A 17515-nucleotide genomic window follows, 5' to 3' on the forward strand; every position below is an offset into this window, starting at 1 on the left:
GTGGCTGCGGGGGGAACATGGCGGCCGCCGTCGGTGGGGGGAGCGGCAGCGCGGCAGCGGAGAGCCCCGCGGGACAGGAGGGGCCCCGCGGAGCGGCGGGGCGGCCCGCAGAGACGGAGCGTGGCAGCGCGGCGGCGGCGCTGCCTGGCTTCGACGACGCCGACGCCTTCGTCAAGGTGCGCGGCGGCGGGGCCGGGGGGGCTCGGGCGGGCGCCGTGCACTACCGCTCCCGGCGTGCCGTGCGCGGCTCGGGGCATGCCGGGAGCTGTAGTTCTTCCCTGTGGGGGCTGCCTGAGGACCCCCACTTAAGTAGGTGCCACCCGTGAGGAGCCCCCCCCGTGGGCGCTCCCCGCCATGCGCGGCGGGGAGGGTGCGGGCCGCTCCCGCGGCTGCCGGGGACCAGAGCGGCGCGTTGGGGCCTGTTACCGCCCTGGGCTCGGCCCTGCTGTCCTGAGCAGGGGCTGGTAAGCGCAGCGTCCCCGGGTGGGGGTCTGCCGCCTCCCCGGCGCGAGTCCTTGAAATGTGGAGGGCTCGGGACCCTCGTGAGGGCGTTGGTGAGCGTGTGGCGATGGGCATTGCCCCTTGGATTACAGATCTCGGCGTCAGCTACCTTGTGTTTCACCTGTGCACGCTGCTGCCTCCAAGGGAGGGAACGCCTGCCGGTTCTCAAGCAGGAAGCACTGCAGGGCTTTTTTTTCTTAAAATAATAAAGTAGTTATCTGCATTCCTACTAATTTAACAACCTTTCTTTCAGACCTTAAATACTAGACTGAGTTTTAAGTCTTGTTCTCGTTATTAGACTTTCAGCATTTTAAAGGTCTCTAAAGAGACAATGTGAACTGAATGACTGTAAACTTACTCATGTTAAAAAGCCCTGTGATATTGCATATTAGAACTACGCAGTTCACGTGCTAGGCAAAGTGCATTTCTGCCACATAGTATCCTAGGTAAATGGAGGAACAAAATACTGAAAAAAACGCTAATAACGTGGTATTCTTGCACAGTATGCTCTTGGCACAGTGGTAGCTGCAACAAAGGCATCTAATGGGCTTCCTCAGCCTGGCGATGAGTACGACTTCTACCGAAGCTTCCCTGGCTTCCGGGCATACTGTGAAACACAGGGTGACCGTCTCCTTCACTGGTAAGGATGCATTTATGTCTCTGGGCCGCTGCTAATAGCTTCTAATCCAGAACAGAAGGTAACACCCTTTTTTGGAGACTCCAAACTTGCTGCAGATAAAAAGATGTTTTATTTTGCATACCTAATTTTAGCTACTTTTCTAGCACTTGACAGTTCAAGTAACATGTTGAAAGAGAGCCTTTCATAATGATTTGGATAAAGAGCTGTGCAGGGAGTATAGGCTGATATAAAATGCATTAGGCTATCTATTTAAAAAGTCAAGCAGTTCATAAGAAATTAATTCTGACGCTTAATACCATATAGATGTTTCTTCTGCTCATGCAATGTTATCTATAGGTACTGCATTTGATTTATTTTCAAACTTTGAAGATGTAGAAAGCTGAAGAGAATTGGACGGTTTAGTGTTCAGCATGCCTGCTTTCAAATTGCTAATAGCTGTACTGTTCTTTTACAAGCATGAGCAAGGTGATGCAATACCATGGCTGCCGTAGCCACATGAAAGATCACAGCAGAGTGACAGAGCTGGAAGATAAATTTGATATGCTGGTTGACTCCAATGACATCATTCTTGAAAGAGTGGTGAGCAAATTATTTCTGGATGTTGTTCTTATAAACTGTTCAGTTACCACTGAGTACCAAGGTTTTTTTTTTTTACCAGTTACCAAGTTTTTTTTCGTTGCAAGAATTTCAGTGGTAGTGCTTTCACAGTTACATTTAGTGTTTCCTCAATCTGGTGATTTACCTTTTTATTTTAAAAACATCTCCACGTACTAGGCCGGTGGTCACAGCAGCGAAGGCAGATGGGGTATGGCCCAAAGGGAAGGAGGGTAATATGTGACTTGTGAGGAAACTGAATACAGTTTGGCACAAGACCCTCACAATCTGAGAACAGGTCTATAAATTCATAGACCTGCTTCTCTGAGGAAACTCTTCCTTACCCCTGATGTTCAATATACTCCTCCCACATTTGTCTGTCTTGTGTTGCACAGAATTCAGGGGAAATGGCTGTGGAGGTATCTACCTGGGTGACTTTCTTTATTCAGTCTCACTAGAGTGGTTGAGTATGGTAATTTAATAGGTGTTTGGTTTTCACCTCTCTTTTCTGGAATTTAGGGTATTTTATTGGATGAAGCAGCAGGAGTGAACAAAAACCAGCAACCAGTCCTCCCTGCTGGGTTACAGCCCCCACAGACGATCGTTTCCAGCTGGAACCGCAAGGTGAGACCTCTGCGCTTGGTTTGCTGTGATATCTTAGCTTTTTTCCCCATCATTGGCACTACTGATTTTCCAGTGGAGTTGAGTAGTTACATGTTCTATCACATTTTTTTTACATGTCCTAACTCCCTCTCTTTTTCCTTTTGCTATTCAAACTTGATTCTGGATTCTGTGTGCTTTCAATTGCCGTTTTAGTTTCATGTACACAACAGTGTTTCTTTTGCTTATTCATGTGAATTCAGGATCCTGATTCAGAGAACGTTCATTCTTAGGTGCTGGACTCGCCGTAAAAGAGTGACTCACTTTTGAGTTTGGGGTATAACTTTATTCCTCTGAATATTGGGTCAGGCTGAGTAAAAGAAACTCTGAACGTCTGTTAAGTCATGTGAGTTTTACTTGTGGTTTACCTTTTTTTAAATAGGCGGGAGAATCTCACAAGAGAACTCAATCTGAAACCTTCCGGCTGCTTCATGCCAAGAATATCTCTCGACCACAGCTTAAGTTTCGGGAAAAGATTGACAATTCCAACACTCCCTTTGTACCTAAACTTTTTATCAAGCCAAATGCTTTGAAACCTTTGCCTGAAGGTAAGGGGTTTATTTTTTGCTGAGCAACCTGTTGAGAGTATTTGACACAAATCTGTCCTCGCAGTCTAGAGGAGAAATCATTGACTGTAAAAACAAGTAACAGCAGGAGATGTTGACTATTTAGGTGCAGTAAGTTCTGTGACGCTGTTGTTTACATGTGCGCGATGTAAGGGTAGGTCAGCATACAGCATCTTCTTGTGGGATACAGTAAATAATCTGTTCCAAACAGATATTCTGCTCCTTCCCTTTACCACTATTGAACGTGCATGATGAGAGTCACTCTGGCACCAGAAGTGGTCTTGACTAGTCTAGTTTGCTTTGCAGATACTTCTTTGTAATTAGTTAGGAGCACTAGGTGTATGGTTAGACCTACCTTTGCTTTGGGTGCTTTATCGAAGCCACCAGGGTAACATCCTGTCTCGGCAACGTGTCATTCTGCTGCTGATGATTCATCCCTAGTCTGCACTGATGCGGTTGTACTTTTAGTAACTGGGAATGATTGAAAGATTTTTCTGAAAATTTTCCAATCTCCTTCCAAGCTCTTGAGCAGAACCACCTTGTGTGTTGCTTAACAACAGCCTGGTAAAACCTAGTAACTGAGTTGTCATTAGAGGTGCAAACAGAGATCTTGCTGACAGCAAAAGCTGCAGGTCTAAATTGTTAAGATTTTTGATACTTTATGATTTTAATAGGATGTTGTGGTGGGTGGAGGGGAGAGAGTAGTAGGCTGAGAACGTGTTATGTGTGGGACCCAGTCCAGTTGTTCCATATTGGTTGTTCAGCCCTCACAAAAAGTGGACGGGAACGAAAGGAGCGCCCTGAAGACTTGGATGTACCAGCTGCTTTGGCAGACTTCATACACCAGCAGAGGACGCAGCAAACTGAGCAAGACATGTAAGAAATCAAACTGACAGCAAGGTGCTTGGAGTGCCATTGGTGAACATGCACTTGTATGGTCCCATTGTGCTGATGCTGTTCATGTGTAACAGCTCTGCATGTGTCTGTGTCCGCACACTACGTTGCGTGTGATTTGCTTTAGAACGCTGCAGTTATTTTAAACCTATGCTTAATAAGAGACAAAATTTCTACTCAGTAGGGAAACTACCATAGCTCTCAAAGTCTCTGTGCTCTGGCTTCATAAAGACAACTGAAATTTAGTCTGTGCCTGTCTTCCTAATTTCCACAGGTTTGCTCACCCTTACCAGTATGAACTGGAGCATTTTTCTCCACCAGATGGAGTTCTCAAGAAACCAGAACCCCAGGTTGGTGCCCACATTAATTTAAACTTACTGCAGATGCAGTAAGGTTACAGCTGGCCATACTTGACAAATTTCAGAATTGAGGGTGGAGGTCAGGGATGGGAATTGATAGAGAACGTACCATGCCTAATAATTTGCTCTGCCAGATGTACAGGTCCATCGAGGAAACACCCTGTCATTTTGTCACCACACTGGATGAGCTGGTAGAACTAAATGAAAAGCTTATGAACTGTAAAGAATTTGCATTGGACTTAGAGGTAATCAAATTGCCTTTTGTGTTTAAAAGTTACATGTGTACTCTTAGTACCTAGGAGACCATTATATTCTTCTAGTCTGTTTTGTATTCTTTTCTTTCTCCTGCTTTTTGTACTTTCTGACATGAAAAGATAGTTCATGACCCTGACCTGTCAGATATTACCTAGAAGATTGAATTAAACTGTGTCAATATTACAAGTTTTCCAATGGTAGTACTGCCTGCACACTTCATACTGGATTTGATGTTCTTTCAATTCATCCCATGGTTTTTTATGTCATGTTAGTGACTGCAAAGAGAAAGCTTGCTCATCCAATTGTCTTTTGCTTTAAGAAGTCCTCTGTTACTTTTTCTTCCTCCATTGGGGTGCTGTTTGTTTTATAGTATTACTTCTGTAATGGATCCTAGCTTACATCTCTTTTCCATGTTTTTCAGCACCATTCCTACAGAAGCTTCCTGGGCTTGACATGTCTGATGCAGATTTCCACCCGAACAGAAGACTTCATTATTGATACGCTGGAATTGCGCAGCGACATGAACATTCTCAACGAGACCTTCACAGACCCTGCAATTGTGAAGGTCAGCTGCCAAGTATCACCACCAGAATTCTTTTTTTTGCCCCCCTTAGTTTACGCTTTATTATAGTTAAAAGCACACTGTGTGCTCTGTCTTAGTCACTTGGCTCTGCTTTCATTGTAATTTGTTCATGTGCCTGTTTCCTTGATGTAAGTGGGGAGTTACTTGCCAAGTGCACTCATTTAGTAGTTCTGCACTTAACAGTGAAGGACAGAGAGAAAAGAAATCTGGTCCTAGACGCATGAATGTGAAACCATAGCACTGCCAGCCTGGAGTAGAAATGTTCTTCATATCATTCTCAATTTGTTTGGCTTTTCAAGGTCCTTCATGGTGCTGATTCAGATGTGGAATGGCTGCAAAAAGACTTTGGTCTGTACTTGGTGAACATGTTTGATACTCACCAAGCTGCTCGTCTCCTCAATCTTGGCAGGCATTCTTTGGACCACTTGCTAAAGCTGTATTGCAATGTAGATGCTGACAAGCAGTACCAGCTGGCTGACTGGAGGATACGGTAAAAACTGACCCCTAAATGGGCTGGAGCTGCAAGGTAGCACTTATCCTTGTTTGTGTTGTTAGAGCAGGAGCATGTTTCTAGTTGCAAGCCCCATGGTTGTAGGTTAGTCCCAAAGTGAACGAGCACAGCATTTACCTGGCTGTGCTTTAAGTTCTTTTATGAGTGTTATAGTTTCTTGTGTTTCTTTAGAAAATGTGTTGTTTTGGGAAGATCAGGGAAGATTAAGTAGTGAAAACCTCCTGAAAGCTCACTTCTTAGGAACAGCGCTTAACCACTGCAGTATTATGGAGGAAGTCAGTATTTGCTCCTCTAGAGCCCCCACAAAAGCATTCAGTCACCCACACTAGGTAGAACGTTACTAGGTAGAAGCGTATGGTAGCATGTTACCATACACTAGGTAAGCAGTATGCTGTTGGAGCAATGAGCCTGGCTATGCAGATGGACCCTGCACACCACAGAGATCCCAGGCCTACTTCATGTAGGCTCTGCAGAGAGAGAAGAGTTACGACAAATACCATAGCAAGCAGTTCTGCCATCTGACTTCAGTTCTGCCATCTGACTTAGCTACATGGCAATCCTGCTCTCCGGCATGTGAACAAGATGCCGTCTGAATTGGAGAGTGCACAGCATGTCACTGCTGTTGTCCAACAAATCCTTCAGTAAGGAAACAGAAGAATTTCCATATTTGCTCTTGGTGTGTTTTACGTGCAGTTTGCCCTAATATGCCTTGCAAGAGGAAAGTGACAGCTTAGTGGGGCAACTGAAATGTATTAGTGTAATTTTGGCTCTTTTTCTAGCCCTTTGCCAGAAGAAATGATTCAGTATGCCCGTGATGACACTCACTACTTGCTCTACATCTATGACAAAGTGAGGGAGGCGCTGTGGGAGAGAGGGAATGAGCAGCCCACTCAGCTGCAGGTTGTGTGGCAACGCAGCAAGGACATCTGCCTGAAGGTAAAGCTTCACCTGGTTGGATTATCTGGATCAGAGTATGGGCTTAGTAGGACAGAAAGTCCTTTGCCTATTCTATGTCTGTTGCATAGACAGAGGTTTTTTTCCTCTTTGTGTGTCTGACAACAGCTGTATGAACTCTGACTCAGTTGTGTGCAGTCACTTGTTTCACTAGCTAAAATCCTTAGGTTCAGATGCCCTCTTCCTGTTTTTTGAATGCTGGCACTCCTTGGCCTCCTGATGCTTTTCAGGTGTGTCTTTCCCGAGAGAGAGGTTACATTTCCAGTTCTACTGGACGTTCCTAGAAGTTCAAAGCCTAGCTGGAGTTGCATTAGGAGATAATTATATTGTCCCTGTGGAAAACACTGTCGATGAAAGTAGGCCTTGTCTAATGTAGTAAAGTGTGATACTGTTTGTCTAAAGCTGCTCCTGGAGTTGGTGGGGTGGTTTTCTGCTAAAAATGGATGAGATGCATGTTTTTCAGGGATAGGCTCCTACCAATAGTTTAGGGTAAAAGCTCCAAGACACATTGTACCTGAGTTTATTCAGTCCCCCTATGTCTGTGTGAGATTCTGTCTCAGTGAAGCAAGGCAAACTAGAAAGCACAAATCTGATACTGATCATGAGTGTTTCTTTTTTTCCTGTCCAGAAATACATCAAGCCCCTCTTTTCAGATGAATCCTACCTTGAGCTCTACAGGAGGCAGAAAAAACATCTCAACACACAGCAGCTAGCAGCATTTAGGTTGCTGTTTGCATGGAGAGACAAGATGGCGCGTCAAGAGGATGAGAGTACAGGGTAGGAAGTCTTTTGTTACAGACACTGGCTTAATACTTCAATGAGTCTCTTGGATTGTGCCCCTCTCTTCCTCCCCCCCGAGGGAGAACCACTTTGTTGCCTGTAGAAATTAGTGTACTGCCTCAGGCTGCTTTTTACACAGAAGTCCCATTATGTTAGCAGAAAATTCTTGCAGGTATCTAGTTCAGCCCTTCTTAATTTCTTTTTAACTGATTTCATCTTTTCAGACCTTGTAATTGGGGCAGACTTGTGCACTTTGAAGGTATTTTTAAGAATTTTTAATATTCTGTTACATTGACACTGCCTCTTTGTGTTGTAGATATGTGCTACCAAATCATATGTTATTGAAGATAGCAGAGGAGCTGCCCAAGTAAGTTTTGTTCACCTTTGAGGAGTCTCATTTAATTTTAATATCCAGCAAGTTGTTTCCTAGTGTGTAATTACTTCTGCAGTTGGTCCCTTCCTTCCAGCTGTCAAAACTGCTTTTCTCTATAGTTCTTCAGTTTGGAAGAGAAATAAATAGCAATATTCCTTCAGAAGCGTCCAAACTTCTTCTGGGATACATCTCTCCCTGATTTTATTCCACTAATAAAACACATTCTTTTGCTTTGCTATATGTCACATGTTCCCCCGAGATTCCTACAGTATTACAGAGTAAGAGAGGGATGAGTTCCCCCATAACATTTATTTGGGGTTTTTTTTCAGTTCCTAAAGGGATTGGGCAGGGGGGAGTAAGGGGCAGATCCCTTAAAACACCCAATTTGTACAACATTTTCCTCAAACACTTGGCACTCATCATCTAACATCCGTACTTGAGAATAATAAAAATGCATATTTAAATGCAAGTCCACTGCTGGGCTCAACTTCCATAGATGAATACTGAACAAGGAACGAAATGAAGATGGGGACAGACAGACCACAGAAAAGATAAGTGAGAGGAGAGCGGAGTTAATGGTTTCTCCTTATCTGCACAAACCTGAATGCACAAACCTGCACAAAGAATTTTTCATCACAGAGAAAAAACTCTGAAAGATTAATCTGACTTGTCTCATTCAGTCACAGTCAGGATCATGGTTATATCTGGTTGCACGTCCTTTGAATGAAAATGCCTAACATATTGGCCATAAATATAGCACACTGAATTTTTCTCATCTCTCTTTAGAGAACCCCAGGGCATCATTGCTTGCTGTAATCCAGTCCCACCACTAGTTCGCCAGCAGATTAATGAATTGCATCTTCTCATTCAGCAGGCCCGGGAGATGCCTCTTCTCAAGGTAGGAGTAGCTCGTACCGTACAAGACGCTCATCACTTGCTTTCCATAAGCCAGCAAGAGGAGCTAAATGGTGACCTATGATGATGCATGTGCTGAAGTTTGCTTTTTGAACACTGAGTGTAGTGTTCTGTAGTAGAGCTGAAAGATATATTGCAACTTCTTCTTGCCTGTCTATTGTCTGCCGTGTACTGGCTTACACACAGTGTAGTTTCCTGGAGAACTAGAGCAGTAAAAGAACAGACACTACTTGAACAGGGTGCAGTTGTCTGTCTTACATTGCACATCATGTTTGCCTCTGTGAGGAAGAGCTGGACCTTGTGGAATTTGTTGGCCATGTAAAAGGATTCATAAATCTTTTACAGCTATGGTGAAGCAAAAAAACCCACTAGGTGTAAGAGGTTCATTAGTTAAAATATATGGTCAGCATGTTGACATTAATACAATCTTCTGCTTATAGTGAAACAAAACCATTTGTGACCATGCAGGTGTCCTTTCTGTGTGAGGTGTTTAAATGTATCCATATGCAAACACTGCAGGAGAAGAAGAAAGAATGTAATTTTATTAACCTGCTAGCTTGTAATAAATGTGTTGAAAACATTGATAAGGAGGCCAACCTAGAAGAAATAGGGCAGGTGCCTTTAAGTGACTTACCTTTCTCTCCCATTCTAGACGGAGATTGTGTTGGCAGTCAAGAAGAGAGCACCTCTATCCAACCCTGAGGTACTGTTTACATAATACTTGTTACCTAATGTCTTAAGCCTTAAACTCAGAAACAAATGTAGCAAAGTTCTAGCCTCTAGCAAATTGTTTATTTTCATCCATTTTATAGCTCTCTCCGCTTTAGCTTACTGTTACTTTTCTGTGCTAGACTCATAACATTACCAGATGTAAATTGGTATTTTACAAACTACCTTAATAGCAGTGCTAAATGCTTCATCAGCAAACACTCTAGCTGCTGGACAGTTTCATGTGTGTTAGTCTATACTGACTGATGTGTAAGAAGAGATGTTTCAGATGAGTTTCTAAGGCTGACTCGTTTACTCTCCTCGTGTATACGAAGTAAAGCATCTCCATTAGCCAGCGGGTGTTTGCACAGGTATCCTTTTGATGCCAGATGCAATGTGCTCTGGCAGGTGAGCTATATTAAGAATATTTAGTCTCTGAATTTCACCCTTTTATTTGAATTTTCATTAATGTGTCTCTGCAATATGTGAAAACGTATACATTCATAGAGTAGTGTATTAATGGTGTTTGTAATTTGAATCTTCTGCAGAGGCTGGAGAATACCCTCTTTGGACCACATGACAGTTCCCGGATTCCTATGGATGATTTTCAGAACAATTCTGCCTTGGGTAATTTGGACTTAACTTAAAAACTGTGCTAATAATGACATGATGTGGCTTTGACATGGGGAAATAAGCAGCCCTGAAGAAACTTACAGTGAAATCTCATTACACAAAAAAGCAGTAAAATATACAAATATCTAATAAAAATTTTGTCTCCTTTTCATGTAGAGCCTGCACCAATTTTGGAACATGGTTGTCTCTTTTCAGACAGTGAGAGGACAGTGAATATTCAGGGTGTTCAGCCAGAGTCAACATGTCTTGTTGCTACTGCCACTGTCAGCATATTCAGTGTAAGCAACGTGTTTATGATAGTGTCAGTATTTAAGTATTAGAAAACATACTTAATAATCTGATAAAGCTGTGTGAAACTGTTGCAAGAAATAATAAGGTGGAACATGCATGGAAATGATACTGGCTTCCTGTCGAGCATATGGCATAACCAAGACAACTAGGTTAGGAGGCCAGCAAGTTAATTACATCTCTCTGGAGGGTTACTGCCATCAGTGGAGTTTCAGATACAGTGAGAAATAACATGCATGAAATGGCAGTAGCCAAAACAAAAAATTATTAATGTTAATACATACTTTTTTTTTTTTTTTTAGGAATATGGTGAAGATGAAGAAAATGAGAAGGTTTTAACTGCTGCACAGCAGAAAGCTCAGCGTATAATGGAGTCCTTTGAAAATCCATTTAGAATGGTAAAAGCTCCCAATACATCTTTGTAGTGGGACTCATAATCTACCTAGTGCAGAGGATGCTCTGAGCTGTTTTTCCAGGCATATCTGAAAGAGCTTGATACAGCATCAGCTGCTGCTCTCTTACTGGGATTGAGAGATTGTCGTTCTTGCAAAGCATGCACGTGTGGACTTGTTTTCAAAACACATTGAAATGCCTCTTAGATATATGTCTTTCTAGGTAGTAAACAGACCTCTCACTGTTTTTTTTTAATCAAGTTTGCGGGTTTTTTAATTTGCATCACATTTGCATCTCTACTTTATGGCTAGAGTTAGTGAGCTGATTTTACTCTTCTAATGAATCAGAAGAACAACAGAATACTTTGTTACAGATTTGGAGTGGCAAATTACTAGGAAATAATATCAAAACAACTTTTTCTGGTGTGTGGTTAGGGGTTGGTTTTTCGGGGTTTTTTTGTTTGGTTTTTCTTTAATGTTTCTCTTGGCCATAGCTGTGGGAACTTTTCCTTTTCCAAAAGGTGATCTATCTGTAGAATGTTTCTTAAATATGAACTTTTTTATTTGGAACATTTTAAATAGCATTTTAGCAATGAGCTAAATGTCATGTGCTGTGTTTAAAGCAAAATGGTTCTTTCCTCTCTACAGTTCCTACCTTCAGAACAGAATCCTGCCTATGTCTCACAATCTGCAAAGTTTGACCCATCATCAAAAATTTATGAAGTAAGACTTGTGCTAAATTTCCTGCCAAGTAGTACAAAAGAAACAAGTAGATTATTTTCCTTTGGGAACCTCAGCAATATAGGAATTTAATTTTTTTCTTCTTGGATTCTCCTTAGAAAAAGAATCTAAGTTTTGAGAAACTTGGTATGTTTTTGCATCTGTAGTTCATTGTTTCTGTAGCGTTCGTATCCTTTGAAGAACCAGGGATTGGAGGCATTCCACTGTATATTCCCTGTCTGTCAAAGCTACAAACTACCACTGAAGTCTGTATCTGCCTTTGTTCTCATGGCTTGTTTGTAGCTCAGAACTTTTAAAGTACAGGGTTTTACTTTACATGATGCAGCAGATCTTAATCTCTTTTACTATCCAATTTGATCTTTTGTATTCTTAATGAAGACCAGCATGTGGTAGCAAGTTTGTAAACTCCCTTTTGCCATAAAACTTCAAAGAAAGTGATCCCAGGTAATTTTTTTGCATTGCAGATCAGCAATCGATGGAAGTTGATGAGTCAGACACAAGTACAGAAGGAGTCCAAGGATGAAACCAAAAAGGATGCAGCCCAGCAGTCAGGTACAGCCATTCTTCCCTCCCTCAATGTGTTGGCTAGCATGCTTTTCCCAATGCACATAGGTTGTTTCCCAGTTACAAGAAAACCTTAGATGATGGATTTCGTGATGGATGAGATTGTTTGACAAAGATTGTGCTCTGTTTAGTTTGAGACTTGCTACAAGCTGGTTTGCTTGCTTTTTCTAAGCTCCTGGGCAACTTACTCCTGCTTTTTTTGTTTGTTTCTGTAGCTGCTCGTGACCAGGCACAGAAGGTGTATAAAGAGGCAACAGAAAACATTGTGTCTGTTCGTCAGCAAGCTATGGTATGTCACTGAATTCCCTACTTCCAGCCTTTGCCCCTTTTGACCTGTATAACATAGTTCAGAATGAAACCCTGAGCCCTTTAACTCTAAAATACCTGAATGACAGTCTTTTGATAGTGGTCTTCCTGTGTTTCTGCCCTTTGTGTAGCGACAGGCCCCTAGCCAACTGTGCTGTGCAAATCCTCGCATCCCTCCATATCTTCAGTGGGGAATGTTTTCCACTGCTGCAGCTCTCTGCTCCTCACTTGCCTAGGTTCTCCCAGATCTGCCTTTGGGGCCACAGCAGATCTCAGCCTCTAGTATCCTGTGAAATAACAACTTGGCTTTTCACCTGAAAAGTCCCTGCTGTGAAGACAAAAAAGGCGGTTTAGGCCCAAAGAAGAACACAGCGCTTTCTCCCCACACTATTATTGCCACAGGCAATAGCTGTCACTGGGGCCTAGGTCCATTGGGCAGTTCATCTGCATGCTGGTGTTCATGCCTACACAGAGATGTTTCGTTCTCCTCCTGAACTTGTCCTTGTTTCTATTTTGTGGGTTGCTTTCACAGCAAGAACAAGCTAATAAGAAGAGGGAGAGAGTCATGAGTGAAACGGGAACAGAGTTGCCAAAACAAGAGAAGAAACGGCCAAAAGCCTCCCAGCAACCAGAGGAGCTGGAAGCACCGAAGCAGTTTACCCCCTTTGATTACAGCAAGTCCAACTTCAAAGTGTTTGCGGGTAAGATCTGGATCTCTTGCTAGCGTGCTGCAGGCTGTGGAAAATGTTGCCAGCTGAGCCCTGAGAAGGCTGTGTGTGAACGTAGGTGCCAAGGCAGTACAAACTCTTATAATGCACTTACCTTACAGCGGGGCAATACTAAAAGAAATTAACTTGGGGAATGTACAGTTTAGCATCCCTTTTCTGATTTGGAACAAAATGCTGAAACCATTGGCCAAGGGGATTGTGGATTCGTATTTTGCTTCTTTTTTCTGTAGAGAAAGTCATCTGTTTACTTGGACCCCAGGAACTAGGAGGCAAAGGAGATCTGACTCCTTTGTAACAAGTACCTATTGAAAAGCATCTCTTGCCCTTAAGAGACTGTTGTGGTTTTTAGCATGTGGGAGACTGCAATGAAACCTCCTTATCATCAGAGGAACACTGTGGAACGTACTGTTCTTTCTGGAAAATTTTAGTGACAGCTTCTCTCCTCTCTCCCTTAGGAAGCAGCAAATCGAAGCAGTCGCCACAATTTGATCCTGCCAAGCAAGCTTACGCAGGCAAGGTACGGGCATGTCATGAAAGAAGGAACAGAAACGTTGATGATAGCATGTACCCAGCTGGGGACTCGCTGGGGAAAGGAGATGATTTTTTCTGGGTCTGGAGAATATTCCCTAACAGCACTTGGTACTGAGGTGCAGCTCCCAAGCACGAGCTCATACTTTGTATTACAGCCTCTTCCCATTCAGGAAGAGCTTTTTTGGGGCCCCTCAGACTCTCTTGTTGTTTCCCACCTCTTCATACATTGTTCACATCTACACCCCCATACACCACAGGCATGACACTTAGACCACAGCACAACACCACAAATTCCCAATACCAAATTCAAGGCACTCTCAAAAATCTCAAAGTCAGTCCAGTTATTGAAGGCTGTGGCAGGTTTGCATGTTGCCCACGTTTTCCACCAAGTACTGTCATTAGGAAAACAGTCTCAGCTCAGAGAATTTTTACTTAATTTATTGCTAATTGAGATTGAGAGACTGAAGAGAAGAAAGAAAACATAAACAATCAAACACATACTTAGGGAAACCTGTGACCAGCACAGGGCGGTTCCTGTGTCGTATTCGTCCCCCACCGCAGGTCACCCCTGCAGACCTGGGTTGCCTAAGATCCCCCCCATGTATAGCCTGCATAGTGCCCATGCGTGGAGCGTTTGGGTGCTGATGCATGACGTCGGTGGGCATTCAGGCATGAAGTAATAGGGTGCCCATGCGTGAACTCATTGGGTGCTCAAGCATTAATATTAAGTCCTGAAGCTCATTTCTTGTCTTTCAGCCTCTTTCCTGTGCATGCTGCCTTCCTGCATATTTAACTGGAGGGCAAATGGTACTAGGGAGCATCTTACTCATTAAAAATTGTGTTTTAGAAGCTGAACAAGTTTATGCCTGATAGTGTAGGAAACAGTTTCCTGTGCAATCCCTTTTCTGTGTCAGTTGAAACTTGTTTCAGGAGAAAAAAAGAAACCGATTGGTGAATTTGGGACAACCTGTACAGATCTTTCTCTCTCGATGGGTAAGATTTGTCGTCAGTGGGGTATTGTGCCTCACATTTCAAGGTTAGACCAGTAGAACAGCACTTACTCAGATGCATTCAGCACTTACACATGTAAAGAAGTCCTAAAACATAAAAGCTCACAGTGTAAACGAGCAGTGTTCCTTGAAGTTGGAGAGACCTGAAAGCACATGAATCTCATGGAATATACTGTATTTGGCAGGTACCTCACTCTGGCGGTGTTGTGGTTTTTTGTTTTTTTCTGTGCAGAAATTTGCTGGAGCTAACAAACTTCAACAATCTGGAAACCGAAGCATGTCCTACCTGGCGGGGAAAGCTGATAGGTGTGTTGTCAGCCTGCTCTCATCGCAGCGGTGGAGTGTTTTCACGCCTGTGCCCTGGAGCTATGGGCAAAGCATAGCTATTGTCCTCTATTGCTGTGGGAGCTTAAGCGCATGTTTAATGGGGAGAAGTTGCGTAACACCTACTCAGCTTGACGTCAGTTTAAAGGGAAGAAGAAAAAAAAAGAAGCTTAGTCAGGATTAATGCAATCAAAGACAATTCTGGGTGGAAGGTTTGAATTGCTGAGGTAAAAGTTTGTGTTAATAGACGTGGGAGCTGCTTTCTTTGGCCACAAAGATAGGTAGAGGTGGGGAGAACATTTGCCTAGCTTGGGAGGAAGATAAATAACAGTACTGCCAAATATGAACATTCTTGTTCTGAATAGATACTTAATGCGTAGCTTATGAGGCTTGATCCTTGTGTATTATTTTGTCATAAAGAGTAACACTATGTAAGGGCAGCACTGGGGGCAGGAAGGGTCTGTCTGCATCATGACCCTTTCTCAATAGTATCATTGTAACCTATCGTAGGTTTTCAGTCTTGAGTGAATTTAGAGCAAGAGTTAAAGTCTTTCTGTAACTGTCTTTTGCAGGGGTTCCAGGCACCACTGGCCAAAGAGATAGTCCTTGTTACAGGACCTGTGGGAGTTGCTGCTGAACGAAACAATAGTCAGAAGTATTGTCACCATGGGAAGGCAAATACCGGTCATTGAGCAGTTTTTGTACAGAAGTGTTTTTAAACCCATTAAAATCCTTTTTTTCCAAAAGGAAAAACATCTTAATTGATTTTACTTTTATTATATTCGCATTGGGTTTTTTCTAATTATACTCACAATGTTGCTTTGTTTCTAATTTGGAAAGTTTATCCTGTGTCCTCAAACACAGTTAGGCTAAACTTGTCACTTCTTGGAGTTGCCTGAAGTCCAGAACCAGCATGTCAGTGGAGTATGAGAGGAACCTCTTGGCATCGCTAAAGCCAGCACAAAAATAATAGAGAGATTCAGTAGATATGACTCAAACCCCAGCAGTCCAGAGGGGGAAATAAGGCCAGACCGTCTTTTATGCTAGACCTTGCTTACAAATTGAACTGCACAGCTCATCTCTTACAAGACAAGGTAATACAAAAAACGAGTGTGTTTACCTGGCAGTGTTTGTGTATTTTTAAGCAAAGATTTTAAGGGAAGAAAAGAGTTAGGGTACTTTTTGGATCAGAGACCGGTGGTTTCACCATAAAGTTACAGAGTGAAGGCAATAGCATTAGGTAGAAGGTAAGAACACAGCGCAGTGTTGGGTTGGGGAAAGCCAGTGAGGCTCTGTGCTGCAACTGAATCTCAGTACAGCTATACTAACATTTCATACTTTTAAATACCCACACTGAGTTACCCTGAAGTCTTTGTAGAACAAGTATCAGCCCATAATTTGATGGATGAATGGTAGAGCTTATGCTAAATGCTGACAACTGAAGGCTGGTGATGCTGCTTTGAAAGAGGTAAGCAACCTTACAGTTTAACAGTCAGGAGTACTGAAGGGCAGGGCTGATGTGGCTTTGCTTGAAGCCACATTAAATCAGTGGCAGAGCTACTTCCTGGTGTCACCAAAACCAGGAATCAAACTCCTTAACACCAATGTAGCATTAAGAAGCAGGCATTCTTTATTACAGTGCCAGATGCACGGGGGATCGTTCCACCTAGTGTGCACACCGCAGGTTACATCAACCAAAACTTTTGTCCGATTACATACATATGCATGAAATTTCCAGGACTGACCATACATATGCATTATATTTCCCAGAACTAATTACCATATTTGCATGGTCATTGCGTCCTTGAGCTCCGAGGGGCTTCCGTGGGGGTCTCTGGTGGTCCTTGGTGGTCGTACAGGTGTGTCCTTTAGCTGACCCCTTCTTCTGGACATGTGCAATCCCACCTTGCTTCCCTTCTTCATGGTGCGTGGTCCCTAACAATGATTTGGCACCCTTAACACAAACCAATTATTCTAACCACCCTCGACTCGTTGTCAAGTTGGGCTGGGGCCGTACTGGGAGCATAGCAGCATGTCCGTACTACTCCTTGTCCAATTGTCTCTGGGCACGGCAGCGTATCCACAGCCAGAGGTGTACAAACACAACATGGAAGTACTGTCTACCCCGCGCCTATCTCTGTGTTGCTTAGTTACAAAAGAACGAACTGATCATTTTGGTTACGTCTGGTTACACTGGCTTACTGGGCACTGCTCTGACAAATGGATCTTGCTCCCTTTCCCAAAGGTCTTGTCTTTACTCCGTGATTTCCTTTTCCGACTAAGGATTTTCCATTTCCTGCTCACCTGTGTTGGCAATGACAGGATTTACTTCTCTGACTGTTAGGCAAGGACTGAGTGGGTAGTGGTAAAAACTTCCCTCTCCGTTCCTAACCCGAGGGCTTTATTTTACAAAGACTGTAAGGAGGGTTGGGATTTTGTTTGTTTGTTTTCAATCTTTTCACGTATTTCTGGGGAGTAGGGAGTGGAAGGGGTTTTCCTCCTTAGGTATCTTAGTATGAACAGTGCTGACAGAGCAGCGTTGTAATAGTAGAACAGAGTCCCTTTCTGCTCATAAAAACTGCTTGCATGGCTGAATATTGGAGAATGTTTTTGAAAAGAGGCAGTTAAATAGCAATTGTCTCTAAGTGCATTTGCAGGGGCTGCCAGTTCCCCTTCTTGTCGGCTGTACCACTCCTGACATTTCT

At 43.1% G+C, this 17515-nt stretch overlaps 1 protein-coding gene across 2 annotated transcripts; it reads left to right on the forward strand.

Annotated features, from left to right (window-relative positions):
- Positions 1–3: 3 nt before the first annotated feature.
- Positions 4–15565, forward strand: EXOSC10 (exosome component 10). 2 transcript variants are annotated; one of them, XM_075520495.1, is made up of 25 exons: positions 4–176; positions 1005–1141; positions 1597–1720; positions 2255–2359; positions 2778–2943; positions 3726–3837; positions 4130–4205; positions 4349–4459; positions 4891–5034; positions 5352–5542; positions 6343–6499; positions 7146–7294; positions 7614–7664; positions 8457–8568; positions 9238–9288; positions 9842–9920; positions 10083–10204; positions 10517–10612; positions 11255–11329; positions 11812–11899; positions 12127–12200; positions 12750–12918; positions 13401–13462; positions 14719–14792; positions 15383–15565. In XM_075520495.1, the coding sequence occupies exons 1-25, from the start codon at positions 18–20 to the stop codon at positions 15411–15413; spliced, it is 2715 nt and encodes a 904-aa protein (XP_075376610.1). In that variant the 5' UTR covers positions 4–17; the 3' UTR covers positions 15414–15565. The 2 variants fall into 2 exon arrangements, with proteins under 2 accessions (XP_075376610.1, XP_075376612.1); XM_075520497.1 differs by lacking the exon at positions 4–176 and adding an exon at positions 289–309.
- The last annotated feature ends 1950 nt before the right edge of the window (positions 15566–17515 follow it).

The sequence above is a fragment of the Mycteria americana genome, chromosome 18 (assembly GCF_035582795.1).
Source record: "Mycteria americana isolate JAX WOST 10 ecotype Jacksonville Zoo and Gardens chromosome 18, USCA_MyAme_1.0, whole genome shotgun sequence".
Lineage (NCBI taxonomy): Eukaryota > Metazoa > Chordata > Aves > Ciconiiformes > Ciconiidae > Mycteria > Mycteria americana.